This window comes from Oxyura jamaicensis, chromosome 1, assembly GCF_011077185.1.
Source record: "Oxyura jamaicensis isolate SHBP4307 breed ruddy duck chromosome 1, BPBGC_Ojam_1.0, whole genome shotgun sequence".
NCBI classification, from domain to species: domain Eukaryota; kingdom Metazoa; phylum Chordata; class Aves; order Anseriformes; family Anatidae; genus Oxyura; species Oxyura jamaicensis.
In genome coordinates this window covers 79801913-79829465 of record NC_048893.1, presented here as the reverse complement: position 1 = coordinate 79829465, position 27553 = coordinate 79801913, and the positions used below count along the sequence as shown (strand labels likewise).

Here is a 27553-nt window from a genome sequence, read left to right as displayed (position 1 = left end):
CCATACTATGAATTTATGACCAATAAGATAACAGCTACGTCTCCACCAACTAGCACAAAAGAAATACAAACTTTCTTTGTGTTTTGTTGTTGTTATTTTGAGGATGTATTTAACAAATTGGAGACATTTGAGAATATATATTACAAATTACAGTTTGATGGTAAGCCCTGGATCCAGTGACACAGAAGAACAATTTAAAACGGGCCCCTAAGCAATGAGAAACCTTTAAACAAAGTACAGTAGCCCTTGGGCAAGGCTGGACAGGACAAGGTGAAAAAAAAACTGCTTTACACCACAGCGGGGGAGCAACACCCCACCAAGAGCCTTTGGCAGAAAGCACCCCTTTGGAATTCTGGAGTCAGGGATACAGATAATCTGTGGCCTGCTGCACTCCAACTGAAAAAAAGATACTAGCAGCATATGAAGGGGTTTGAGCTGCTTCAGAAGTAGTTGGTAGTGATGCACAGCTCCTCTTGGAACCTCGATTAATTGTGCTGAGCTGAATGTCCAAAGGGAGGATTCCCTCTACACATCATGCAACTGATGCTACATGAAGTAAGTGGGTCACACTGATAACACAACAGGGTTGGATAGGACACCCCAGACAGAAACAAATCTCGGAGGTGATCATGGACTGGCAGGGATTTCAGACTATCACCAGAAGAGGAGGTGATGTCTGATGAAGAGATCCCACTGCCTAATAAACTACCAGAAAATGACAAGCAATATCTCCTCTTTGCTGATGGGTCCTGTAGTATTGTAGGAAAGCATCAGATGGAAAGCTGCTGTATGGAGCCCTAAACAAAAAGGCGCAGAAACTGCTGAAGGAGAAGGTGAATTAAGCCAGTTTGCAGAAGTGAAGGCCAGCCAGTTGGCTTTAGTTACTGCTGAATGCTTTAACACTACGCTGACTCATGGATGGTGGCAAGTGCCCTGTGCAGTTGATTACAGCAGTGGAAACAGAGCAATTGGCAGCACAGAGGCAAACCTATCCGGGCTGCCGCACTGGGGCAAGAGATTGATGCCTGGGTAGAGAACCTGGCTGTAAAGGTATATCACACAGATGCTCACATACCCGAGAGCTGTGTCACTGAAGAACATCAAAACAACCAGCAGGTGGATCAGGCTGCTAGAATTGAATTGGCTTAGGTGGATCTAAATTAGCAACATAGGGGTGAATTATTTATATCTTGTTGGGCCCATGGCACCTCAGACCATCAAGGAGGAGATGCAATATATAGATGGGCTCATGACTGAGGAATGGACTTGACCGTGAACATCGCCACACTGTGATGGTTTTACTCAGGTCTTCCACCACAACCTCTCTCTCACTCTCCTTCCTTAAAGGGAAAGTGGGAGAAAATATGATGAAAAGGGCTCAAGGGTTGAGACAAGGACAGGGAAATCACTCAATATTTATTGTCATGGGCAAGACAGACTCAGCATAGGGAGATTTTATTACCTATTACTTACAAGCCAGAGAAGTGAGAAACAAAGAAAACAAAATAAAAACACCTTCCCCCATTCACTCTCTTCCATTTCCTCCCCCCTAGTACCGCAGGGGAACATGGAATGGGGGCCATTCCTCCATGGTCACTCTCTTCCCCTGCTCCAATGTGGGGTCCCACCCATAGGATACAGTTCTTCCTGAAATGATCCTGTGTGGGCTTCCCACAGGCAGAAGGTCTTCAAGAACTGCTCCAAATATATGGCATGGGCTGGAGGGGGACAGCCAGCTCCACCATGGCTCTCTCCACAGGGCACAGGGGAAGGTCAGTTCCAGTGCCTGGAGCACCTCCTCCTCCTCTTTCTTCACTGACCTTGGTTTCTGCAGGGCCATATTTCTTACTTCTCTCTCTCCCAGCTGCTGTTGTGCAGCAGGTTTGTTCCCCTTTCTTAAATCTGCTCTCACAGAGGTGTAAACAGCATTGCTTATTGGCCCAGCTCTGGCCAGCAGCAGATCCCTTTGGAGTGGCTGAAACCAGCCCTTATCCAAGATGGGGCAGCTTCTGGATTCTTCTCACTGAAGCCAACCCTGCAGCCCCCCGCTACAAAAGCCTTGCAATATAAACCCAATACATATACACAGTTATTATTGTAGTATGTAATACAAATGCTGGAAAAATTGCATCATTTTAATTTGCAAGGTCTTTTTTCTGTTAAAATGTGTAAAGCAGAAATGATGCGTCTGTTTTAAGGTGCCTGTGACACAGAGTGTAGCTGACTCGCCAGGTCACCACCCCTTCCCAGTTTTCTGTTACCTCTTCTGAATAAGACCATGATAACCACAGCACAGGACTGACAGTGTGTGATCTAATGGTATTGACAGTCTAACTTTGTCACACAACAACCATCAACACATTTTACCATGGGCTGCTTGCCTACAAAATAAGAAAGATGAGAAGCAGACCTAATAAGCTTCTGCTTCTTTTGCTACATGGGATATGCAGTCTGTTGCAGAGAGGTAGATAGTTAAGAGGAGTAACTTCACAGGCTTTCTCAAGTTCTAATACTGTATCAATTACATAATAAAAGATATCTTACCAGTCTTTGGCTGTTGAAGAATTTGGCTGTCTTGCAGACTATGAGGTAACACTATCAATTCATTTACTGGAAACAAAATGAATTAGAAAACCTTTCCTAGCCTGAATTGCTGAATTTAGTTTCATTTTGTACCTTCAGTCAGAGTAAGTCTTATTCTGACGATCCTATCTAGACAACTGTAATGCAGCCAAGAACAGATGATATTGGGACTCAGACAGAAGATTCACCTTCAAGACCGGTCTCTTTTCCTGTAGAAAAATATTTCTTTTGTACAGCAAACCACATCTGAACTTGTGGTTTGACATCAACAGAAATGCTAATACCACTTTGGTTTCATTTAAAGAACTGATAATCATTTCTAAGAATCAAAGAATGATTGAAATTGAAAGGGACCCCTGGAGGTCTTCTGGTCTGATACCTCCAGCTCTAGCAGGACCAAATCTAGATGGCTTCTGGATATCTCTAAAGAGAGACATTCCACAACCTCACTGGGCAACGTGTGCACAGCACCCCACACAGTCAAAAAGTGTTTTCTGATGTTCAGGGGGAAACTGCTGTCTTTCAGTTTGTGTCTGTTGCCTCTTGTGCTGTCACTGAGCACCACTGAAAAGAGCCTGACTCTGTCCACTTTGCACCCTTCCTTCAGGTACTTATCTACATGAAGATGCTTCCAGAGCATCTTCTTTAATCTTTCCAGTCCCACCCTCTCTCAACCTTTCATCAGAGGAGAGACATTTCAGTGCTGTAATCATCTTTGTGGCCTTTGTTGGACTCTCCTGTGTATGTATGTCCTTGTTTCTCTTGCACTAGGGTGCCTGGAAGTGTTTACAGCACTCCAGCTGTGGCCTCACCAGTGCTGAACAGAGGAGAAGGATTACCTCCTGACCTGCTGAAAATACTTTGCCTAATGCAGCCCAGAATACCAATGGCCTTCTTTACAGCAAGGGCACATTGCTGGCTCATGTCCAACTTTGTGTCCACCAGGACCACCAGTTCCTTTTCTGCCAGGATGCTTTCCAACCAGGCATCCCTCAGCATGCACTTGTGCCTGGGGTTGTTCCTCCCTCGGCACAGGACTTAGCACTTCTCCTAGTCATGCTTCATTAAGTTCCTGTCAGCCCATTTCTCCAGCCTGTCAAGATCCCTCTGGATGGCAGGGTGACCCTCTGGTGTATCTGATACTCCCCCATTTTGTGTCACCAGAAAACTTCCTGAGGGTGCTCTCTGCCCTGTCATCCAGACGATTAATTAAGATGTTAAACAGGACTGGACTTGGTATTGATCCCTAGGGTACTCTACTAGTTACTGGTTCTCAACTAGATTTCATGCCACTGACCACTACCCTCTGGGCCCAGTTTTCAAAGCAACTCACTGTCATCCCATCCAGCCCATACATCAGCAGTAGGTATGCTTAGTGCTCAGTAGCTACCCCTACCTTTCTAGTCGATAATTTTTGTGCAATTGCCTGTGGTGTGTATAGAAGCCTTCTCACCTAGGAGGGGAAGACAATGGAGAGGTCACTGGATGTTAAGTTTATGTTTTGTTTGCTTTCAAAATGATGCAGGACAAGATTTGGGGGAAAATGTAAGACCTCATAGAGTTCATATTAAATTAAAATTATATTACATTTCATATTAAATTAAAATTAAATTAAATTTGAAATTAAATTACAATTAAATTAAAATAGAATTTTGTTCAACATCTTCATTGACAACCTTAATGAGGGAATAGTATTCACCCTCAGCAAGTACGCCAATTATACAAAGCTGGGAGGAGTGGCCGACACACCAGAAGGTTGTGCTGCCATTCAGCAATACCTGGACAGGCTGGAGAGATGGGCAGGAGGAAACCAGATGAGGTTTAACTGAAGCAAATGTAGAGTCCTGCACCTGGGAAGGAACAACCGCATGTATCAGTACAGGCTGGGGGATGACCTGCTGGAGAGGAGCTCTGAGGAGAAGGACCTGGGGGTCCTGGTGGACGACAGGTTGACCATGAGCCAGCAGTGTGCCCTGCTGGCCAAGAGGGCCAAGGGGATCCTGGGGTGCATTAAAAGGAGTGTGATCAGCAAGGGAGGTGATCCTCCCCCTCTACTCTGCCCTGGTCAGGCCTCACCTGGAGTACTGTATTCAGTTCTGGGCTCCTCAGTACAAAAAAGACAGGGATCCCCTGGAAAGAGTCCAGCAGAGGGCCACAAAGATGTTAGGGGCCTGGAGCATCTCCCCTATGAGGAAAGGCTGAGAGACCCGGCTCTGTTCAGCCTTGAGTAAAGAAGACTGAGGGGGGGATCTTAGCAATGTTTACAAATACCTTAAATGCGAGAGACAAAGGGATTTGGCCAACCTCTTCTCAGTGGTCTGTGGGGACAGGATAAAAGGCAATGGCCATAAAATGGAGCATAGGAAGTTCCGCACTGATATGCAAAAGAAATTCTTCACAGTGAGGGTGACAGAGCATTGGAACTGGCTGCCCGGGGAGGTTGTGGAGTCTCCTTCTCTGGAGATATTCAAGACCTGTCTGGACACCTACCTGTGCAACCTGCTGTGAGGAACCTGCTTTGGCAGGGTGGTTAGACCCGATGATCTCTTGAGGTCCCTTCTAACCCCTACAATTCTGTGATTCTGTGAAAATGCAGTGCTGAACATCTACAGTTTAAATCCTTGTTATCTAGTGGAACAATATAGAAAGGACTGCAGGGCAAGTTAACTACAAAGATTTAATAATGTGTGCACCAGTGGAGAAAAATGATAGATTGTAAACTCAAGTATATAATTAAAACTATCAGGATTGAATTTAGAAGAGTTGAATATCACAATCAATACCTTGACAGAACTGGACAGGACAAAAATACAAATACCAGTTGGGAACAATGATATTCTGGATGAGAGGTTAACTGGATGAGGCGATAGAGTCAAAAAAGTCAGAACTAGAAAATAAAGCACTTCTGGATCATTTGGGACAAAAAGTTTTAAAGGTACATAAACTAGTTGTATTCCTTTTTCCCAGAGTGACCAAAGAAACCATCAAAAGGTGACACATTTAAATCTTCAAATGATCTGGGGAAAATTTTAATTTTTTATATTGAAGTAAACTGAACTAGGCTAATTGATGCTATACATAGAGAGTACAAGGGAATGTTTTGCAGTGTCACAGTATAGAATATAGGGCAAAGTCTATAAAAGTATTTAGGAGAGGCACATCTTGTCTCCACTGGGAAATTACTGAATTTGAAAATCAGAAGAAGGTAGAAGAGGAGTTGACATAGTTTAAGTGGTATTGACCTTCTCAGTACCTAAAGTTGTTGATCCATAATTTGCAGGTCACTTAGCACACATCTGACAGTGTAATGTCTTCTTCAGTCTTTCTCAGTTTTCAGCATTTTGCTTCATGTTAAGGATGAAAAACGGAGATATACTCATAGTCAGACCACGGTCTGTATCTCTTTCCATTTAAACTGTTTCTGAAACATTCTATATTCTGTCTTAGAGGCTACAGATGTAAAATCTGAGTCAAGGGACTATAAGAATTCTAGTTCTATTGAAATTTTGCTACTAAAGGTGCAATACCAAAAAATTAAGCACAGTGGGCCAGGATGTGTTGGCACCACATGACTCTCCAGAACAGTAAATTAAATTAAGAGGTGACTGTTGGGGTTTAACAACTGATGGGCAGCTAAATTCCAACACACTGCTCTCTCACTCCCCCTCCTCAGAAGAACATGGGGACAAAAAATAATGCACAAAAGAAAAACCTGCACGTTGAGAAAAGGAGCAGTTTAATGAAATGGAAGAAAAAGAAAGGCCACGCAGAAGCAAAAGGGAAAAAAAAATATTCTCTACTTCCCATCAGCAAGTGATCTTCAGCCATGCATTGGGAAGCAGGGCCTCAACAGTGGTTGCTCAGGAAGTCAACAAATTTCACAAAAAGTTTCTCTATTTCCTCTTCTTTCTTCCTCAGTTTTTATTGCTGAGCATAACATCATAGCATAAAGCTATAGCATATCCCTTTAGTCAATTTAGGTCAGCTGTCCTTACTATGTCCCCTCATCACCTCTTGCCCACCCTGAGCCTACTGGAATTGGAGAGGCAGCCTTGATGCTGTGCCACCATTATTAAGCAATAGCCAAAACATTGGTACAGTATCAGTTCTGTTCTAGCTACAAGTGAAAAGCACAGCACTATGTGGGCTACTGTGGGGAAAGTTAACTCCATCCAATACTGACCCAATACAATAACATATTCCACACAGCTTAACACTGCTTACTGAACATGCTAACAGATTTTCAGATAGTGTAAGGGACTTTCAGGTATTGTGAGCTTTCTCAGGCCTACCTGCAACACAGCCAGATACATCACCTGACAATTAACCTATTATGGATCATGTCTTTCATATTGGCAACACGGTGTTCAAAATCCTTTGATTGTCAGCCCTTATTTGCAGGAGAACTATTAAGTTATTACAACTTGCCTCTTACAGAGCTGTGGCAGTTTGACAGAGAAATTTGTTACTAAAGCAGAAAACTTAGCTCTTAACTGCCATGTGTCAATGTTAATGCTAGTCAGTGTATGTTTGGAGTCACCCACTTAAGCCAACACCAATGTTTTCCAATTACTTTGCACTGATGACAGTATCTGCAGAGGGACATAAAGGAAAAAGCCATTAAGGAAATTTCCTAAGACAGAGCAAATAAGTTAAAGGGACAGCAATAGTTAGCAGCTATTTTCCCAGATTTCACTTACGATAACCCAGGTGTCTTTGGTGTTACTACCTCTTAGCTCTTTACAATATTACTATGCTAGTCACAGAGAGAAAGGTTATTTTTTAATGATGCCTCTTAACAATACTCTGTATTCTCCTAGGTTTGCCCTGTCCCATCCCAGCCTCCACAGCCTACTGTTGTTCCGAAGCCAGTTCAATCTGTCATACATGTCCCATTGCAACCAAGCTGCCCGGGCCGAGGCAAGATGGCAAAACTCCTCAATCCAGAAGAGATGACATCCAGGGATTATTATTTTGATTCCTATGCTCACTTTGGAATTCATGAGGTAATATTTATTTTTATCTCAGTAACTATTGCAGAATAAAAAATAAATAAAAGTTTTCTGTGATGTATGAGTTATTTATCCCCCTCACACTTCCTAATGATTATATTCTGCCTTTCCTCAGAACACTGGATTATCTGGTCAAGTACCAAAGATATCATCCACTTCTCCAGAGATCTGTATTAAAAACCTCTGTCCCACTTAAATCCTTACATACATGAATTCGCCACAGCACTTATATTAGCTATCTGTACACTGTTGATCTTCATCTGAGTACAGTTTAGTGCATTGGTGAGGACTGCAAACTAACCCAATCACACATGGAAACTACCTCACTGTTAAGTTAGTTTTTTGTTCTCTTGCATATTTGAGCACATGCTAGCAGAAATGTTACTCAACTGACAAAGGAAGCCAAGTAGTTTTTTGACTCCTGGCATGTTACTTGAATGCACAAGCTGCACTAATGGGAACATATAGCTCAATATCATCCAGAAAATCCATTCCTGGAAAGAATTCACTGTACACAGGGGACCATATTTACTAGAAAAAGTTGTCTGTGGACCCACTCTAAAGATGTTAATAACATCATACATTTGCATGACCCAAGAGTATGGGATCTTAAACACAGGGCAGCAAAAAGGCCAACAATGTGAAAGCAGTGGCACTTTTCACAAACCACATTTTTCCACTACTCTAGTAATTGCTTCTGGAGCTTTTATATAAACAGGTTTATGTCTGCCAATTACATCTTGTCAGTGTACCATTCAGATATTCAAAAATATGGTATTCAGATATGGAAGAAGACAGAGGAACAGTTGTGCGGGAAGGAGACTAAAGAGAACTACTAAAAAGATACATGGGAGACCTCAACTCAGACTGAGTTCCTGATGGAAAGATACAGCTCTGTAGGTTTCACAGAGTGCCTCTTGCTGAGGCCTGGGAGGTGGAAAATGGCCTCTTTGCCTGCAGGAGTTCTGCTCTGGTCTGCACTGATCTGCATCAACAAGTAAAGTAGTTGCTAGAGGAGGCTGGCAGACTTTGCAACATCAATGATGGGAGAAAGAGACTGACTAGGTCTTCTCCAAGGTACAAGAGCCTGAACCCCCTAAATGTACTAAAGGGAGGGGAAATTTGAGTGGTTTTCATTGATATAGATTGATTGATATATACACAGTTGAGAGCAAGTTGTCAGTTGAATGAAATTCATGTATTGCTGTAATCAACAAAGTAAAAATCAGCTCCTAACAATGATACCTTAACATAGTGAAATAGTGGTCCAGGTTATACACAAATATCTTCTCAAAGTTGGTCCTATGAATGAGTGAACAAAAGAACAGAAGGAGATTGCCAAATAGAGCACATGATTTCCAAGCTCAACTGTGGACTAACTATGTCGCTTTCTGCAAGGCTGCCAAGATTGCCTTTTTAAAATTCTTTAAGGAATTATTTCTCTTGTGTTCAAAGAGGAACCTCAGAAGTCTATAGGCTGAGGCTCTAGGTTGTTCATGATTTAGGAGAAAGAAGTTTGCATTTCTGCATGGCTTCTGTCTATGCCCAAAGCAGTGCTTTGGTCAGATTAAGTTCCGATTTCCAATTGTCTATCTGTAATAGTGAAGTAATATTTAGAGAAATAAAATTGTATGAAGGGGTCATGCTTATTCTTAACAATTCACTTCTAAGTAGCTTGCCTTTTACAGTTGCTTTGATGTGTGCATCCCAAAGTACTTGAAAAACTCTTCAGGTTGTTAATAATGCTTGAAGTACAAGAAGGAAATAAATTCATTAGTAATGTTGAATACATATAAGCACTTCAAATAATAAGACAATGCTTTTTTGTTTTGTGTGTGTTTTTTTTTCTTCACCACAGGAAATGTTAAAGGATGAAGTACGTACATTAACCTATAGAAACTCAATGTATCACAATAAGCATGTTTTTAAAGATAAGATTGTCCTTGATGTTGGAAGTGGCACAGGAATCCTCTCCATGTTTGCTGCAAAGGCAGGAGCCAAGAAAGTATATGGGGTAAGAAGACTTTCCATCATGTTTTGGGTTTGTTTGCATATTTTGCCTTGGGGAAAAAAAAAAAAAAAAAAAAAAAAAAAAAAAAAAAAAGATTTACATTGATTTACTTTACTTACTTATCTTGGTTTGAAATTATTCCCTCCAAGCTTTTGTATGACTTGAGTTACAGTGCCTTCAGTGGAGGTCTGAAGCTTTCTATGACGTGCAGTAGGGCACCCTTTCCAAATCAAGGCATACTGCCTGCTTTTTGGTGGAAAAGGGGGTCTAGAGGAGAGGGGAGGGTCTTTGGTGTTCTGGTACATATCCACATTTCCTCCTGGCTGTCTCCCAGATCCCTGGCCATATGGTCTTCCTCCCTCTAATTCTAGAGTGAGCCAACTCACTGGTAGAGAATTCACCCAGTAAAAGAAAAGTAAATACTTTTTCATGGGTTTGTTGTTATTGTCGTTGTTTGCTTTGGATTTCCTTACAGTTCAGGCTCTACCTCAGGCATTTATAAATCTCAGAGGCACACGAGTGTCAGCCATGAACATGGACTGTTCAACACTGAAGCTAGAAACACAGGAAAATTTAGCATTCAAGGAATTCATTTAGGTGGGAAACTTCTCTGCGACAGCCTAAGAGTTTCAGCATTCTTGTCACATGAGCTACCTCACCATAAACCCTGTCACCTATCAGGCAGCAGACTTGTATTTGTGCTGGAAAAACAGATATTTCAAAGATAAGGAAGTGGCAATCTCATTCAAATTCAAAATTAACTCTATGATCCTTTTAGCAAATTGAAAACTGGAAACTGTGAGTGTTCTTATTAAAAAGCAAATATTTGACAGGAATTACTACACAGAGCTGAGATGTTTCGATTTCTTCTCTACAGTTAGTTTTTCAAATAGCATGTTAGGGGAACTGTTGACAAATGCAGAGTGTTGGTTTTCTGGCTACCATGACACTGAAACCAGTCCTTTCCTCTCTCTTTTCCTTCTTAAGGTTCAAATTCATCCATTGTCCTGTCTGGTTCTTCTTATCTGTTCTCACTCACTGTTGGAACTTTGCCACTCAGCCAACTGCTAAAATCATCTCAGGGTCTCCAGGAGCTGTGAAGTATAGAATCACTCACTCAGAAAGATTTAGCCTGGAAGACCTCTGGAAGCCTCTAATCCAAACTCATGCTCAGAGTTTAAAGCTCGATCAGGTTGCTCAAGTCCTCGTGCAGCTCAGTTTTGAGAACCTCCAAGGATGGAGACTAAATTCTCTCTAAGCAACAGTTTCAATGCTACAATCAGGGGAAATTTCCATTGCTTCAGGCTATGACTACAGTCTTTTGTCCTGTTACTGTGCAATTCTGAAAAGAGTTTGACTTTTTTTTTTTTTTTTTCTCTGCAATTCCTTTTGGGATAGCTTAAGATAGCTATTGGATTTCCTCTTAGGCTTTGACTTCTACAAACTAAACAGAACCAGCCCCCTCAGTTCTTTCCTTCATGCTTTCCCACACCCATCATGGGAAGATACTGGCAACTAAGCTGGTGAAGGGTCTTGAAAACAAGTCTTACGAGGAGCAGCTGAGGGAGCTGGGGTTGTTTAGCTTGAAGGCTCAGGGGAGACCTTGTTGTACTTTACAACTACCTTAAAGGAGGTTGTAGTAAGGTGGGGATCAGGCTCTTCTCCCAAGCACCAAGTGACAAGACAAGGGAAATGGCTTCAAGTTGTGACGGGAGGTTTAGGTTGGATATTAGGAGAAAATTCTTTACTGAAAGGGTTGTGCAGCATTGGAATAGGAAGCCCACAGAATCACAGAATCACAAAATGTTAGGGATTGGAAGGGAACTTGAAATATCATCTAGTCCAATCCCCCTGCCAGAGCAGGAACACCTAAATCACATCACACAGGAACACGTCCAGGTGGGTTTTGAAAGTCTCCAGAGAGGGAGACTCCACAACCTCCCCCCCAGGCAATCTGTTCCAGTGTTCTGTCACCCTCACCATAAAAAAAGTTTTTTCTCATATTGAAGCAGAACCTCCTATGTTCCAGCTTGCTCCCATTGTCCCTTGTCCTATCATTGGATGTCACCAAGAAGAGCCTGGCTCCATCCTCTTGACACTCACCTTTTACATATTTATAAACATTAATAAGGTCACCCTTCAGTCTCCTCTTCTCCAAGCTAGAGACCCAGCTCCCTCAGCCTTTCCTTGTAAGGGAGATGCGCCACTCCATTAATCATCCTTGTGGCTCTGTGCTGGACTCTCTCAAGCAGTTCCCTGTCCTTCTTGATCTGAGGGGCCCAGAACTGGACAAAATTTTCCAGATGCAGTCTCACCAGGGCAGAGTAGAGGGGGAGGAGAACTTCTCTCAACCTACTAACCACACCCCTTCTAATACATCCCAGGATGCCATTGGCCTTCTTGGCCACAAGGGCACAGTACTGGCTCATGCAGGACTCGTAGGTTCCTTTTCCTTCAGTGCTCTCCAACAGGGCAGTCCCCAGTTTATATTACCTGGAGTTGTTCTTCCCCAGATGCAAGACTCTATAATTGCCCTCATTATATTTCATTAAATATTTCCACGCCCAACTCTCCAACCTGTCTAGGTCTCACTGGATGGCAGCACAGCCTTCCTGTGTGTCAGCCACTCCTCCCATTTTTGTGTCATCTGCAAACTTGCTGACAGTGCACTCTATTCTCTCAACCAGGTCATTGATGAATATATTGAATAGTATTGGATGCCATCTCCAAGCAATTGGAAGAGAAGAATGTTATGAGGAGTAGTCAGCATGGATTCACCAAGGGGAAGTCGTGCTCGACCAACCTCGTTGCCTTCTATGATGGCATGACCAGTTGAGTATATGAGGGGAGAGCAGTAGATATCATCTACCTTGACTTTAGCAAGGCTTTTGATACTGTCTCCCATTACATCCTGCTAGCAAAGCTGAGTAAGTGTTGGGTAGAGGAGTGGACAGTAAGGTGCGTTGAGAACTGGCTGACTGGCTGAGCTCAGAAGGTGGTGACTGGCGGAGCAGAGTCTGGCTGGAGACCTGACTAGTGGTGTTCCCCAGGGGTCGGTGCTGGGTCCGGTCCTGTTCAACATCTTCATCAACAACCTTGATGAGGGAATAGTATTCACCCTCAGCAAGTACACTGACGACACAAAGCTGGGAGGAGTGGCTGTGCTGCCAGAAGGTTGTGCTGCCATTCAGCAATACCTGGACAGGCTGGAGAGATGGGCAGGAAGAAACCAAATGAGGTTTAATAAGAGCAAGTGTAGAGTCCTGCACTTGGGAAGGAACAACTGCACGTATCAGTACAGGCTGGGGGATGACCTGCTGGAGAGGAGCTCTGAGGAGAAGGACCTGGGGGTCCTGGTGGACGACAGGTTGACCATGAGCCAGCAGTGTGCCCTGCTGGCCAAGAGGGCCAAGGGGATCCTGGGGTGCATTAAAAGGAGTGTGATCAGCAAGGGAGGTGATCCTCCCCCTCTACTCTGCCCTGGTCAGGCCTCACCTGGAGTACTGTATTCAGTTCTGGGCTCCTCAGTACAAAAAAGACAGGGATCCCCTGGAAAGAGTCCAGCAGAGGGCCACAAAGATGTTAGGGGCCTGGAGCATCTCCCCTATGAGGAAAGGCTGAGAGACCTGGCTCTGTTCAGCCTTGAGTAAAGAAGACTGAGAGGGGATCTCACCAATGTGTATAAATACCTGAGGTGTGGGAGACAGAAGGATGTAGCTAACCTCTTCTCAGTGGTTTGTGGGGACAGGACAAGGGGTAATGGCCACAAGATAGAGCACAGGAAGTTCCACACCGACATGCAAAAGAACTTCTTCCCAGTAAGGGTGATGGAGCACTGGAACAAGCTGCCTGGGGAGGTTGTGGAGTCTCCTTCTCCGGAGATATTCAAGGCCCATCTGGACGCCTACCTGGGCAGCCTGCTCTGAGGAACCTGCTTTGCAGGGGGGTTGGACCCGATGATCTTTTGAGGTCCCTTTCAGCCCCTACAATTCTGTGATTCTGTGATTCTGTGAATAGTACTGGTCCCAGTACCGACCCTTGAGGGACTCCACTAGATACAGGCCTCCAACTAGACTCGATTCCATTGATCACAACTCTCTGGTTTCTTTCCTTCAGCCAATTCACGGTCCACCTCACTACCCGATCATCCAGACCACACTTCCTCAGTTTAGCTGTGAGAATGCTGTGGGAGATGGTGTCAAAGGCTTTATTGTAATCAAGGTATACCACATCCACTGCTTTACCATCATCTATCCACCTGGTTATGTCTTCATAAAAGGCTATTGGGTTGGTTAAGCATGACTTCCCCCTGGTGAAGCAATCTTGACTGCCCGTAATGACCCTTTTATCCTTGATATGCCTGGAAACAGCACCAAGGATAAGTTGTTCCATCACCTTTCCAGGGATGGAGGTGAGGCTGACTGGTCTATAGTTACCTGGGTCTTCCTTCTTGCCCTTTTTGAAGACCAGAGAGATATTTGCTTTCCTCCATTCTTCAGGCACCTCTGCTTTTCCCCACAACTTACCAAAGATGATGGAGAGTGGCCTACCAATGACTTCCGCCAGCAACCTCAGCACCCATGTGTGCATCCCATCAGGATCCATGGATTTATGGATGTCCAGATTGCTTAACTGGTCCTTAACCCAGTCCTCATCAACTAAGGCAAACTCCTTTATCCTGACTTTCTCTGGGGTCTCAGGGGTACAGGGCTCCTCAGGACAGCCTCCAGCTGTATAGACTGAGACAAAGAAGGCATTCAATAACTTTGTCTTCTCAGTATCTTCTGTCACCAGGGCACCCATCTCATTTATAAGTGGGCCTACATTGCCTCTAATGTCAGTTTTATCTGCAGTGTATTTGGAAAAGCCCTTTATGTTGTCCTTGACCCCTCTTGCAAGGTTTAATTCTGAGTCCTTAGCTTTCCTAGCTGGCTCCTTACATCCTCTGACAACAGTCTTATATTCCTCCCAAGTGGCCAGCCCCTCCTTCCATGATCTGTAGACTCCCCTCTTCCACTTGAGTTTGTCCAGCAGTTCCCTGTTTAACCATGCATGTCTCCTGGCTCTCTTTCCTGACTTCCTACCTGTTGGGATGCCCTGTTCTTGAGCTCGGAAGAAGCAGTCCTTGAACGCTAACCAGCTATCTTGGGCTGCTTTTCCTTCAAGTACCTTGTCCCATGGGATTTCCCCTAGCAAATGCTTGAAAAGGCCAAAGTCAGACCTACTGAAGTCCAGGGTTGGAATTCTGCTTGGTACTCTGTTCCTGCCACATGAGATCCTAAACTCCACCATCCCATGGTCACTGCAACCAAGGCTGCCCTCAACCTTCACTGCTTCAACCAGCCCCTCCTTGTTAGTGAAGACAAGATCCAGCAGCACTCCTCTCCTAGTTGGCACTTCCACCATTTGCATCCTGAAGTTATCGTCAATACACTGAGGGAACCTCCTGGGCTATGGCTGGCTGGCTGAGTAGGCCTTTGAGCAAATATCAGGGCAGTTAAAATCTCCCGCAATAACCAGGGCCTGTGATTGCGAGGCTGCCATCAGCTGCCTGTAGAAGGCCTCGTCAACTTCCTCATCCTGGTCTGGTGGCCTGTAATAGACAGCCACAACAGTATCATCCATACCACCCTGCCCAGGGTGGTTGAGTCACCATCCCAGGAGGTCTTCAAGAAATGTGTAGATTTAGAATTTAGTAGCATGGTTTAGTGGTGCATGGACTTTAGTACTAAGTTAAAGGTTGGACTAGATGATCCTAGAGGTCCTGTCCATTGTGAATGATTCTATGATTCTATGATAAAAGCAGAACCTGCATCTAACTGGGGAGCTGTTGTAGGACACGTAGAGATATGATTGGCATGTCTGTTCATGCTTGGGAATGGAGAGTGATGGATGAAAAATTATGTTCAATTATCCCTTGAAACCCTAGCTCATCTTCTGCATTTAGTAACACAAAATTCAGACCAATCACTGCAGTAGAACTATCCAAATTCTATGTTACTTTCAGACAAACAACACAGTATTGGTAATAAAGAGTTAAACCGATACATGAAACAAAGGCACACAGTGGACGTTACCTGATTTAGATAAAAAGGTGGTGGTGAGGACACAAACCAGGAGAAAAATAAATCTGGGGATGTGGTAACTGTACCAGAAGAAGATTCAGTAGGAGGAGATAGTCACAGCATTATACTGATGTCTGAAAAACAAACTGAAAGTAGGAGTGAATATACACACAATGAACTAGACACAGTTGTAGAAACAGATGTTTTATTGGAACACACAGCATTCATAAAATCCAAACGCTCTGTAAAATTCGACAGACAAGAAGATCATTGAGTTGAAAAAGAACTGGGGAAAAAGTTGAAAAAGCTGAACTGTTTACCTATTTTTTCACCTACAGAATTAAGTATCTTCTTATTCTGAGATCCTTAAAAAAAAAAAAAAAAAAAAAAAGTACTACAGTATAAACCCAAGTCAAAATACAGATTAACATCTTTGACCATCCTAAAACAAGTTTATTTTCTGAAATGTATCTGCCTTCCTGGAGGATTTGAGCCTTGTTTTTTGACCTTTTTTTGGGGTGGGGCGGGGGGATGATTTTGCTTCTTTGGGAATTATGCTAATTTTCTGAATCTTGCAACCACTGATGAAATTGAAGTTTTGATTCCTTTGCAACCTTTTCTCTTGCAAGTTTGGAAAGCCAACCCCAAAGCCATATATGCCCATGTGTTTTTTAAGAATCATCCAAAAACAAATCCAGAAGAATGGTCAATGAACAGATGTGAACACAGATAGGAAAAGTGAGTACGTTATAGTGGCAGTAGGCATGGACAAAGCTTTTAGTCTATACAGTGTAAGGGTATGTAGAAGGAGAATCTGTTCCTTCAAGGGGCTGGTCAAGGGCCTTTTCTGATGTAATTATGGTTAATAAGAAAGGGAAGCAGTGGGTGGAGCAAAGTCTGATCAGTCACATTAATTGATGAGGGCATGTGAGAATATTTATTCCAGCAGGGTTATCTGTTTGAGGATTTATAAGCTGGGAGAAAACAACCAGAAACAAACCTGGTCAGTAGTACTGATTGATAAAGAAAGAGACCAAATGTGGGAATGTTGATGCAAACAAAGTTTCGGACCAAGGACCTCTAAAGCAGGATAATAATACGAAAAAGAAGGGGGAACAATAACAAAAATTGCTGAGTCACAGACCTGGCAAAGCAAAATGGAGATAATGACAATAAACAAAGCTCCCCTTCACACTAGCTGATGAGCTATCAATGTCCAGGCACCACTTCCAGGAAGATCAACCTACATTTTGCAATTGATAAAAAAAAAAAGCAGGAACCAGGAAAGGGCCAGACTGGGAGCGGAGCAGGAAACTGCAGAGCTCTGCAAACCACTTGAGGTGTGCAGAGGAAGGTGAAGCCAAAGGGACAAAGAAGGGGGATAGGTAGAAAAGAGTATATAAGGACAAGTCATAGGTAAAACAGAATTCATCAGTATATTTGTTTGTGTCAGCCCTGCACCTGATCACTGCAGCCTGTCCTTATATTTTCTCATTAAATCTTTTCTTAACTCTCTCTGAATATTCACTGTCTCTTCTGTGTGTATGTTTGCTGCAAGAACTATGTGCCAGCTACAGGCAAGACCTTTGTGTCTGTGTTAATGATGATTGGTGCCTGCTACTGGAGTCAGATTGGGGGGAACAAGCACTGCTGGCTGGTGGTGCCAGCTGCTGGACCAGGTGCAGGGGCCTCAGTAACAGAGCAAGCAGGGTCCTAGCACCAGCTACAGGAGTAAGTGGGGGTCTTTTACTCCCAACCCTTGGAGCAGGGGCATTGACTGTTCCCAAGACCAACTACTGGAACATGAGCAAAGTGAGTGTAGGGCTCCACAATGGCAGGTGGAACAGTGGTCACAGCCCTTGTGCCTGAAGCCTGCTACTGGGCAGGGGGTTGAAAGTTTGTATCTTACCCAGACCTGGTGTATGTGCGCTTTGTGTGTATTCACTATCAAACTTTAAGCTGGACTAACTAGTGAGTAGTGTGGGCTTGTGTGTGTGCCTCCAGCAATGAAATTCTGTTCTAACAGCCAAAGAGAAGGAAGGGGACTTGGCTGTCTATGCTTTGTGTCAGTACCATGTGTAAGTATTGTTGAAGGTGGCACTTGGCAGGGGCAGCCTGTGAGATGAGTCATGGCCATGACCTGTCTCTGTCTGCAAGGCTTTGTGTCTCTGGGGTATGTACTCAGCTTTGCTAATGTGCTCAGGTTGAACCTGCAAGGAGAAAGCAGCAGCCACATGCCTCAGTCTGGGCAGAGTCCCTAGGCCCCCAGACAGCAGGCAGGAGTGATCTTGGGCTGGAGCAGCTGGAGGAGGTGGCTACACTCTTCATTTAACATATAGTTTACTGTATGGGAAGAAGAAGATGGAGGTAGGAAAAGGACAGAGTTCTCCCGAAGGGGTTTCTTCCCTTCCTGACAGACTTCTTCCTGGACTGGCCCTCTGATGGTCCCTTCTATATGCCAACTTTAGTTTATGTTCAGCCTATTGAGTCAGACAGCTTAAGGAGTGGTTTACATCCACAAGCAAACTAAGCAAAAATAATGATCATGTTCCCATGGGGACAAGGATTGATATTATGACTATCTGTTTCCTGGGTTATATAAAAAAAATAGGAGATTTGTGTGTTCTTCCATTTGCTGTCATGCCATTCATGAGTGCCAGCAAAGAGGTCAAGCACAGTTTGACTTTTAGAGGATGAGTGAAAATCCCAGGGCATAAAAAACACTTCCGTGAGATAACAGAATTCTATTTGACATTGCCATAGGGAAATGATAGACAAAGATTATACAAAGTGTTATTAATAGTTTTAGGTCAAATTTGAAAGAGCTAAATTAGGAATTGATTAGGCAACTACCAGCAATTTTGAACCAAAAGAGCACAAAAAAAAAAAAAAAAAAAAAAAAAAAAAAAAGAGAGATTCAAGGAATGCAACATTTCTCAAAGATTCTAAGATATCAAAAGTCTTTGCAAAAATGGGCTCTTTTGCTAGAGCTCAAATTTAAGGGCAAATATATAACTAGGAGGTAATTTGTAATTCCTTTCCTGCTAAAAGCACAGAATTGGTCATAAGAAAAGATGTAGATCTGGATGGCTTTGTAAATACAATAATTCCCATAATTTCTTCTGTGTAAAATTTCTGATAGCATATTTTGGATAGCATGCTTTGACAAATACAGATTTTCATGGTTGGAATAAGTTCTTTTTGAAACAGACCATTATTGTCATGGTTTGTTTTTTAACACTATCCACAAAGTTTGAATGTATTTTGTTTTCAAATATATGAGGAAATAGATGACCATGCTAATTGATTAAGCAGATTTTGAAGGGGGGATAATATTGTGACGTAGTGGGAATAAATTAAACAATGTGATTTATAAATTATATAATCTTGTAGTTAGGAACTCTTTTTTTCCACATTTCAAGTTTTAAAAACAGTCCTTTCTATGTGAGTCAATTTAACTCATACACAAGCTTTTGTTTAAATATTAAGGTATAATTGATCATGATACTGCACACACAGTATGCACACACATGATTTACTCGTTATCGGTAGTTGCACACTCTGTACAGGCTATGCTGCCTTCAGTAGATTTTGATTCTATTGATATATCTGATATCTGTAACACAATTACTTTTTCTCTTGCTTTTCTTCTTTCTTTTCTAGATTGAATGTTCAAGTATATCTGACTACTCAGAAAAAATTATCAAGGCCAACCACTTGGACAACAGTAAGGAACATATAAAAATAATATTTTTAGGAGAAAGAAGAGATAATGTTTTTCACTTTTTCTGTTTTATTTATGTTGTATGCTTAATTTATAAATGGTAGTTTTGTATTATGTATTTATATAAATACAAAAGAAAACAAACTCATTCTAGGCACTATAACAAATCCTCATAGGAGGAGTTACTTCTACACTTCTAGACTCACAGACAACAGATGTAAGTGGGACTTACCAGCTGTTTGATTTAGCAAAGCAGCCAGAAGATTGCATACTAGAGCTGAACAAGCATTAGAATTCCCTTTTCAAACGAATTCTGTCATTTCAATTCCACCGTATCTCATAAATGGAATCAAGATGCATACACACATGCACTTTCATAAACTGAAATTTAAATTATGTTATGAACAATAAGTATTCCAAATCAATACAGATTTATCAGAGTTACTTATGACTTAAAAAACAGATATTTTTAAAAAAAATCATTGAAATACACAAACAAATCAAAATGATAATTTCTCACATTAATGGTATCATTGAAATTTTTTCTTTCTTGAAAGGAATCTGTTGAAATTCCCAGATATGTGTAAATATTTCAATTTTTAAAAAATATTAAAATATCCCCCAATCTACTGAAAACACTGAACAAAAAAAAATCTCCAACCAGCTCTATTTCATATCTTCAGTTCTCCAAATCAGAACACACAAGATCTCTTTGTAAGAACTTGAAGAAATCTGACTTTTTTAACTGAGGTTGTGACACAGTTCTTGTTTAAAGGATTTTTTTAGAGAAGTTTGTCTTTTCTTCAGAGCAAAGCAGGTCACAACTAGCTTGGCTGTATCATTTTCCTCTCCTCTTATCTGTGTACATGCTGGTTCTGTGCAAGTGCTTGTTCAGGACTAGTTTCCTGTTCTGTTTTAGATCTGCCCTAATTTTTACTGCTGTCACTGCCAGTTTCTGACTAACAAGTAGCTGTTTGGGAAGAGAGTTTCTCATAAATCATGTGTATTCAAATGGTGTGGGGAAAAAAAAATTGCAGTGACATGGTACATAATAAGGCAGACAGTGTATGTAACAGCTGGCTCACAAAAAGAAGGATGCAAAGGTCTGGAAAATGCTCTCCTCCACAATAGGCAGAAGGCACTGAAAAAATGTCAAATCTCAGCTTGATTAGTCTGCACCTGTAGTGCAGAGCAGATTCCAGCTGGGGACTGGAATGGAGGCTGCAATCTGTCCCTAATGCTTTGCCTCCACCGCTCCTTCATGGTCACTCTTTGCCTTTGCTCCAGCATGGGGTCCCTTCCACAGGATGCAGTCCTTCCTAAACTGATCCTGCATGGGCTTCCCACAAAGAGCAGCTCTTCAAGAACTGCTCCAATATAAGTCCATAGTATGGGGTGCAGTCTTTCAGGAGCAGGCTGCTCCAGCATGGGTTGCCCATGGGCAGCAGCTCCCACCAGATCACCTGCTCCTGCATGGGCTTCTCTCCATAGGCATAAGTTCCAGCCAGGAGTCTGCTGCTGCAGGGGCTGTCCATGGGCTGCAGACTCCTTCAGACCTAATCCACCTGCTCCACCATGGGCTGCTCCACACATGGACTGCTGCATGGAAATCTGCTCTGCCATGGTTGTCCATGGGCTGCAGGGAGACAGCCTGCTTCACAGTGGGCCTCTCCACAGGCCACGGGAACTTCTGCTCTGTCACCTGGAGCACCTCCTCCATCTCCTTCTGCACTGACCTTGGTGTCTGCAGGGTTATTTCTCACTCTCCCAGCTGCTGTCCTGCAGCAGCTTTTTCCCCTTCGTAAATCTGCTCTCACAGAGGTATGTATAACCAGTGGCTCTCATTGGCTCGGCTCTGGCCACCAGCAGGTCCCTTTTGGAGCTGGCTGGAACTGGCTCTTATCTAACATGGGGCAGCTTCTGGACTCTTTTCACAGAGGCCACCTTTGTAGTCCCCTTTCTATCAAACCCTTGCCACATAAACCAACATGCCATAATTATTTTGTGTTAGTTTAGATTTCCAGCACCAGGAATTGCACATGAAGGGACATAGTAACAGAACACATAATGTAGAAATTGACCATGACAGTTTTGAATTGTTAACAATTCAGACAAAATTGTCAGTCTAGAAAGAATTGATCTCAATGTGCACATAAACATATATATTCATAAAACATTCTTTTTTTGCTGATTCTCTACAAGAATTGTGCATATAGTCAAACATGAGCTTTAAAAAAAAAAAAAAAAAAAAAGTTTCTTGATGCTTGGAGCAGGACCTTAGGGTAAATCCATTATGAAAAGAAATGGAATTTTAGAAAATCTAACCTATGGTACAATTGACTTTTCAGATCACTTCAGTTATTTAATTCTGACTTCAGGGTCAAATATATTTTTAGTTTTATTTCTGAAGAACAGATGACCAACATAAACTTCCTTTGTGGGAAAAGCATGAATGGACAATGTTCCAATTCAGAAGCAGACACATCTGAAATGTAGTGATAGATCCAGACCTAATATGATCTGTGACTCTGTAATTCTCCCTTACAAAATATTTGATTTTCTATAGTATGGATAGACTGATCCCAAGAATCAGTGTTGTCAGTCAGTCAGAAACTATTATAAAACAGCTGAATCTCTCTTTGCTGATGTAACTGTTTCTATACAGTCCAAAGTTGTAAGGCTATAATGAAATGAGAAACACCTCAGCTCACCTATGCTTAAAGGAAGAAGTCCTCCATCCCCTACTCTCCTTTCTGTCCTACGCTTACTTGTGGCTTACATTGTGCTGGCATTGTCACCTAGTAGACGGCTCCATTGTCAGATTCATCTCTCTGGTTTAGTGAGTTTAATTGGTTCCAAGAAGGGTCCAGTGTGCTCCAGAGGTTTCACGTGGCATTATCTCTGCTTCTTTGTCCATACTTTTTCCAGGCATTCTTCCTTATTTAAACAGCAGCAAGTCCTTGAAAGTGTGAATAAAAAGCATAGACTACTTTCCTGTGGCAGGACACTGGCTGATTTATACATTTTTACACTGACACACATCCACATTCATGTTAATGTTAGCAGGTACTGACCAAAGGATATTATTGCTCATGGCAATTTTTCCTTTTTTCCACCTAATTGTTGATAAAAAATGCAGAATCAGCAAAAGGGGCTGAAACAAGAAAAAAACTGCTGTTCCCAGAACAGATGCAAAACAGCTGGGGACAGCACAGTTTGTTCCCACATGTGGTGATTCATTGAAGTAAAGGGAGGTGGAAGGAACTGGTCTTGCTTCTGCTCACACAGTGGCTGTTCTAGGTATGAACAGATGGCTTCAAAGTCTGCAGGTGTGTCACACTGGCAGCTGTTAACAGTGCTAAAATTAACTCCAGAATAATTCTTTCGGGAGAAAAAAGAACTAAAGAGAATGGCTGAACTTTATAAAGAGTCTCCAATACAACAGATGAACTATTGAACTACTAATTGCAAAAGCAAGGAGTTTAGAGAATGGAAATGAGAACTGTGTTCTTTTCCAGTCTGAAAAAGAACAGAAAAAAAAGAGTTCTCTCATCAGCTGATACTTTGTGTTACCAGTCTGAATCAGAACTTCCCAACTTCTTAGAGGGCTATTTTGGATTAAAAGTTTGTTTGCAAATAAAGTAGCCACATATGGTTAGAGTAATACTAATACTGCATGTATTTTGGCAAAATGAAACCTAATTTTTTCCTCAGCTATGTTCTAAAAATCACTCGGCCCACACTCCCACAGTCAAACAGCTAACCTACTTCTAGCTAAATGAAAGTATATTCATGTATCTCAAATTGAATGTTGAGCACTTTCAGCAATAAAAATTGCCATCAATAAAAAATATCAGTTATTAAGAGTTATACCGTCATTCTGTCCAATAGTAAGTGAAAGTAAAATTTTCACTTCACATTTTTGTTTCTGGATTTAAAGCACATCAGTTACTTTGTGAAGGAAGAATACAACACCATGAGACTTTGTCCACTGCAACAAACAACATAAATAGCAGATGAACACAAGCTGAAAATTATTTTTTTTTCTAGAGAATTTGGAATAAATTTGAAAATATTTTGAAATATATCCAAAAATTTCAAGAATGATTGGTGAATTGTGTAGTGATCCTATCAAGAAATGATTTGTTATACATGAACTACATGTAGACTGGTATTTGATTTTCCTTTAAGTGAAATATCTACTATTATAAACTAGTTCTGTTAATAGACTGTCGATCTACTTTTGCAACATCCCCACTCTAATGTAAGTAGTTTACAGTATTGCCATTAATTTAATGAACTGTGTTGTATATTGTCTCTGAGGATCTGATATTATGTTACATCAAACTTCTCTCAAGCCTTTTGAATTCCTTGAAACTCATATGTTGACAGGATATCTGACAGCAATGTTTTCTAGAAGTCCCGTAACTGTGGAAAGCCATGCATGTCTAAACTAGAGAGAAGATTCAGACTGAGAACACCAGTATGTTTTAAAAGATAAAATAATGAAGCACAGAGGATGGAAAAACATTTTTAATTACACAAACATGTTTGTATAAGTTTTCTTGTTTGCATACTGTCAGGCTGAATTTGACTTTTCTCAGTTGAGTCAGCCCCCAGAATTCATGCAATAAGCCTCAGTTCTCTCATTACGAAGCCAGTATAACATTTGAAAAGCAGATGAGAATTACGTTCTAGTTCCATAAATCTCTAATACCTCAACAATGAGATCACGAATGTGTAACTCTACACGAATGTTTAAAGGATTCTAGGTGGATTTTTTGCATTACATAATTAGTAATCCAGAAATCTACTAAATTCCATAGGGCATGTAAAATGAGATCATGCAGGTAAACCAGGTAAGGCCTCGTTTTTCTGTTGTTTTTTGTCTATAGGCTTTTTTTTTTTCCTCTTAAACTGATGCTAAAACTTGTGTTTATTGTACTTACTGCAGAGAACTTTAGTGTTTAAGTCCTTTGAGTGACATGAGGTCACCCCTAATCTACAGGCACTCAAGAAGAGAATGATTTTGAAAAGGTCAACCTGTCATTCACCAGCAAGAAAGTCAGGTGTTTTATTATGTGAAACATATTTCTTTGGATTCTTTTTTCAGTAATCACAATATTTAAAGGTAAAGTGGAAGAAGTTGAATTACCTGTGGATAAAGTAGACATCATCATCAGCGAGTGGATGGGTTACTGTCTTTTCTATGAGTCAATGTTAAACACAGTCATCTTCGCACGAGACAAGTGGCTGGTAGGTGCTTTGCATGTTATGCTCCTTTCTGGAACAATCAGCACTTATTTTCTGACTACAAGCCTTCCTCTGCTACTGTCCCCATAACAAGAGACAGTTACACCTCCAAATGCAATTTCCTAGGTTTTAACAAAGAGATTAACAAAGGGAATCTCAGTAAAAGAGGTTTTGATTGACTGCTGATGTAATTCATATAGACACTATCTAATGACATTGCCACAGGCTGCAAGAATTGCTGAGATTAAAGCTGATGTGACAATCTGAAGGAAAACAGTAAAGGCATGCAAGGGGTGCTTGTCTGTTTTTCGTATGTGCAGTTCAAAATGTGATGTCTTTGTCAGGTGAATAGATTACGAGATCCATTTCCCCACAATTCATCAACAGAAACCAGGAGGGCTAATGTTTCCAGACCGAGCTGCTTTGTACGTGGTAGCAATTGAAGACAGACAGTACAAGGACTTCAAAATTCACTGTGAGTACATGCTTAACAATAAACACTTCCTACTGTTATTTCACTGAAATATTTGACTTACAGTGGCCTGATTTAATCTGTTCAATGACAAAGTTTTGCAAAAGCCAAGAAATCATACTAACCGGGCCAGAATCCCAATATAAACATAAAAACTAAGAAAACTCTAGCCTTGTGATAAATTTCGGAAACTTTCAGTAACTTAAAGTGCACAAAGGGAAGATATGTGAATAAATGATGTAGACCTTATTTAGAGTTATACTGATACCTCTACATGTATTTTAAGATGTGTATTTTAGGAGGTTTAGTTTTGTTGTTGTTTTAGTAAATATATCATCCCATATAACTGCCATTAAAATTAGTCATAGAATGATTTGTGTTGGAAGGGACCTTAAAGATCATCTAATTCCTACTGCCCAGGCCATGGGCAGCGACACCTCCCTCTGGATCAGGCTGGCCAAGGCCCCATCCAGCCTGACCTTGAATACCTCCAGGGATGGAGGTAAATCTACCATCATTTAGTTTAAAACTATCACCCCTTTGGTAGTGAACACTATCAAAAAGAGAATTCTTGCCATTCAGGTGCTGAATTTTGTTGTATTTAAAACAAGAACAACAGAACAATTAATAAGATGCAATTGAATTGTAAAGGTTAAGAAATAACCTTAGAATAAATTATATCTCAATAATAAGCTTGTCAAGAAGAGAAAAACATGTAATGCTTTTTAAAACACAATATGTGAGAATTTTAAAATAAAAAATAAGGGTCAGAGTATTCCATTCACTTTGATGTGAAAAGAAATTACAAAGTTTTTTGCTTTTAATTCACAAATGCATAAAATTGACATTTCATTTACATTTAAAATGTGTTTGTTGTTGGTGGTGGTGGTGGTTTTGATTTTCTTTTGTTTTTGTTTTTGTTTTCTTTTCCTTTCTTTTCTTTTCCTTTCTTTTCCTTTCTTTTATCTTTTCTTTTCTTTTCTTTTCCCTTTAAGTTTCGTTGAATAACTCATGCTTTAATTGACCTGTAGAAGTCATCTCGTCCAGCCTTCTGCTCAAAGCACACCAAATTTCAAAGTTAAGTCAGGTCACTCTGAAGATTTCCTGCGGAATCCAGTGATAAGGCTTCTTCCATAATTTCTCTGGGCACTTGTGCTAATGCTGAAGCACATTCAGGAGCAAACATTGTGAATGTCTAGTCAGAATTTTCCTTGCTGAAACTTTATTATTCCTCTTTACCTGAAATGAATTTGATTTTTTTCTGTCTTTCTATGGTAGCAGAGAGCAATTAGATCCCTCCATTACACTTCACTGCGCCAGGCTAAGAAAACCCATTTTTCATGGAAATGTCTCATATCTCCTCAGTATGTGGTTCACTTTTATCACTATAGTGCCATACACTGGGCTCAGGTTCAATTTGTTCTCCCCTAGCTCTCTCAAGTTCTGGATCTATTCCGTCATAATAGAATCATAGAATGGCTCAAGTTGGAAGGGACCTTAAAGATCATCTAACTCCAACCCCCAGTAGATCAGGTTGGCCAAGGCTTCATCCAGCCTGACCTTGAACACCCCCAGGAATGGGGCATCCACAGCTTCCCTTTGCAAGCTGTTCCACTGCTTCACCACCCTTACAGTGAAGAATTTCCTCCTCATGTCTGGGCTAAATCTATCCTCTTTTAGTTTAAGACCATTCCCCTTGTCCTATCATTATCTACCTGAATAAAGAGTCCTTCTCCATCTTTTTTTGTAAGACCCCTTTAAGTACAGAAAGGCTGCAATGAGGTCTCCCTGGAGCCCTTTCTACTCCAGACTGAATATCCCCAGCTCTCTCATCCTTTCTTCATAGGAGAGGTGCTCCAGTCCTCTGATCATCTTTGTAGACCTCCTCTGGACTTGCTCTAACAGGTCCACATCTTTCTTGTGCTGGGGGCCCCAAACCTGCATGCAGCACTCCAAGTGGGGCCTCACAAGGGCAGAACAGAGGGGGACAATCGCCTCCATCTATCTGCTGGTCAAACCTCTTGATGCAGCCCAGGATGCAGTTGGCTTTCTGGGCTGCAAGCATGCACTGCTGGCTCACATTGAGCCTTTCACCCACCAGAACACCCCAAGTCTTTCTCCACTGGGCTGCTCTCAATGAGTGCTTCTCCCAGTCTATACTACTGTCTGGGATTGCTCTGATCCAGGTGCAGAACCTTGGACTTCTTGAACTGCATGTCTTCAGGGCCCATAGACTTGTAGTTGTTAAGTTGCGTCAGGAGGTCCCGAACTTCCTCTTCGCTTACAGTGGGAGGCACTCTGCTCCCCCAGCTCCCGCCTAGCAGTTCATGGACTCGAGAGATGTGGGAAGCCTGACCACTAGTTAAGACTGAGGCAAAGAAGTTGTCAAGTACCTGTGCCTTCTCCACATCTGTCATTACCAGTTCTCTATCT

General features: G+C 41.8%; 1 protein-coding gene and 1 long non-coding RNA gene across 2 annotated transcripts in view; one reads left to right on the top strand and one right to left on the bottom strand.

The window, feature by feature from the left end:
* The window catches only part of PRMT8 (protein arginine methyltransferase 8), a 71980-nt gene that overhangs the window by 28913 nt on the left and 15514 nt on the right, over positions 1–27553 (top strand). Inside the window, exons 2-6 of the mRNA XM_035313382.1 lie at positions 7404–7589; positions 9454–9609; positions 19335–19398; positions 24509–24651; positions 25036–25123. Coding sequence (XP_035169273.1) covers positions 7404–7589; positions 9454–9609; positions 19335–19398; positions 24509–24651; positions 25036–25123 — 637 coding nt within the window. The remainder of the gene's footprint in view (positions 1–7403; positions 7590–9453; positions 9610–19334; positions 19399–24508; positions 24652–25035; positions 25124–27553) is intronic.
* On the bottom strand, positions 102–27553 carry LOC118158752. Its single transcript, XR_004746889.1, has 4 exons — positions 27541–27553; positions 25185–25190; positions 21820–21824; positions 102–894 (listed from the first exon to the last, which is right to left on the bottom strand). It is a non-coding gene; the product is annotated as an uncharacterized LOC118158752 (long non-coding RNA).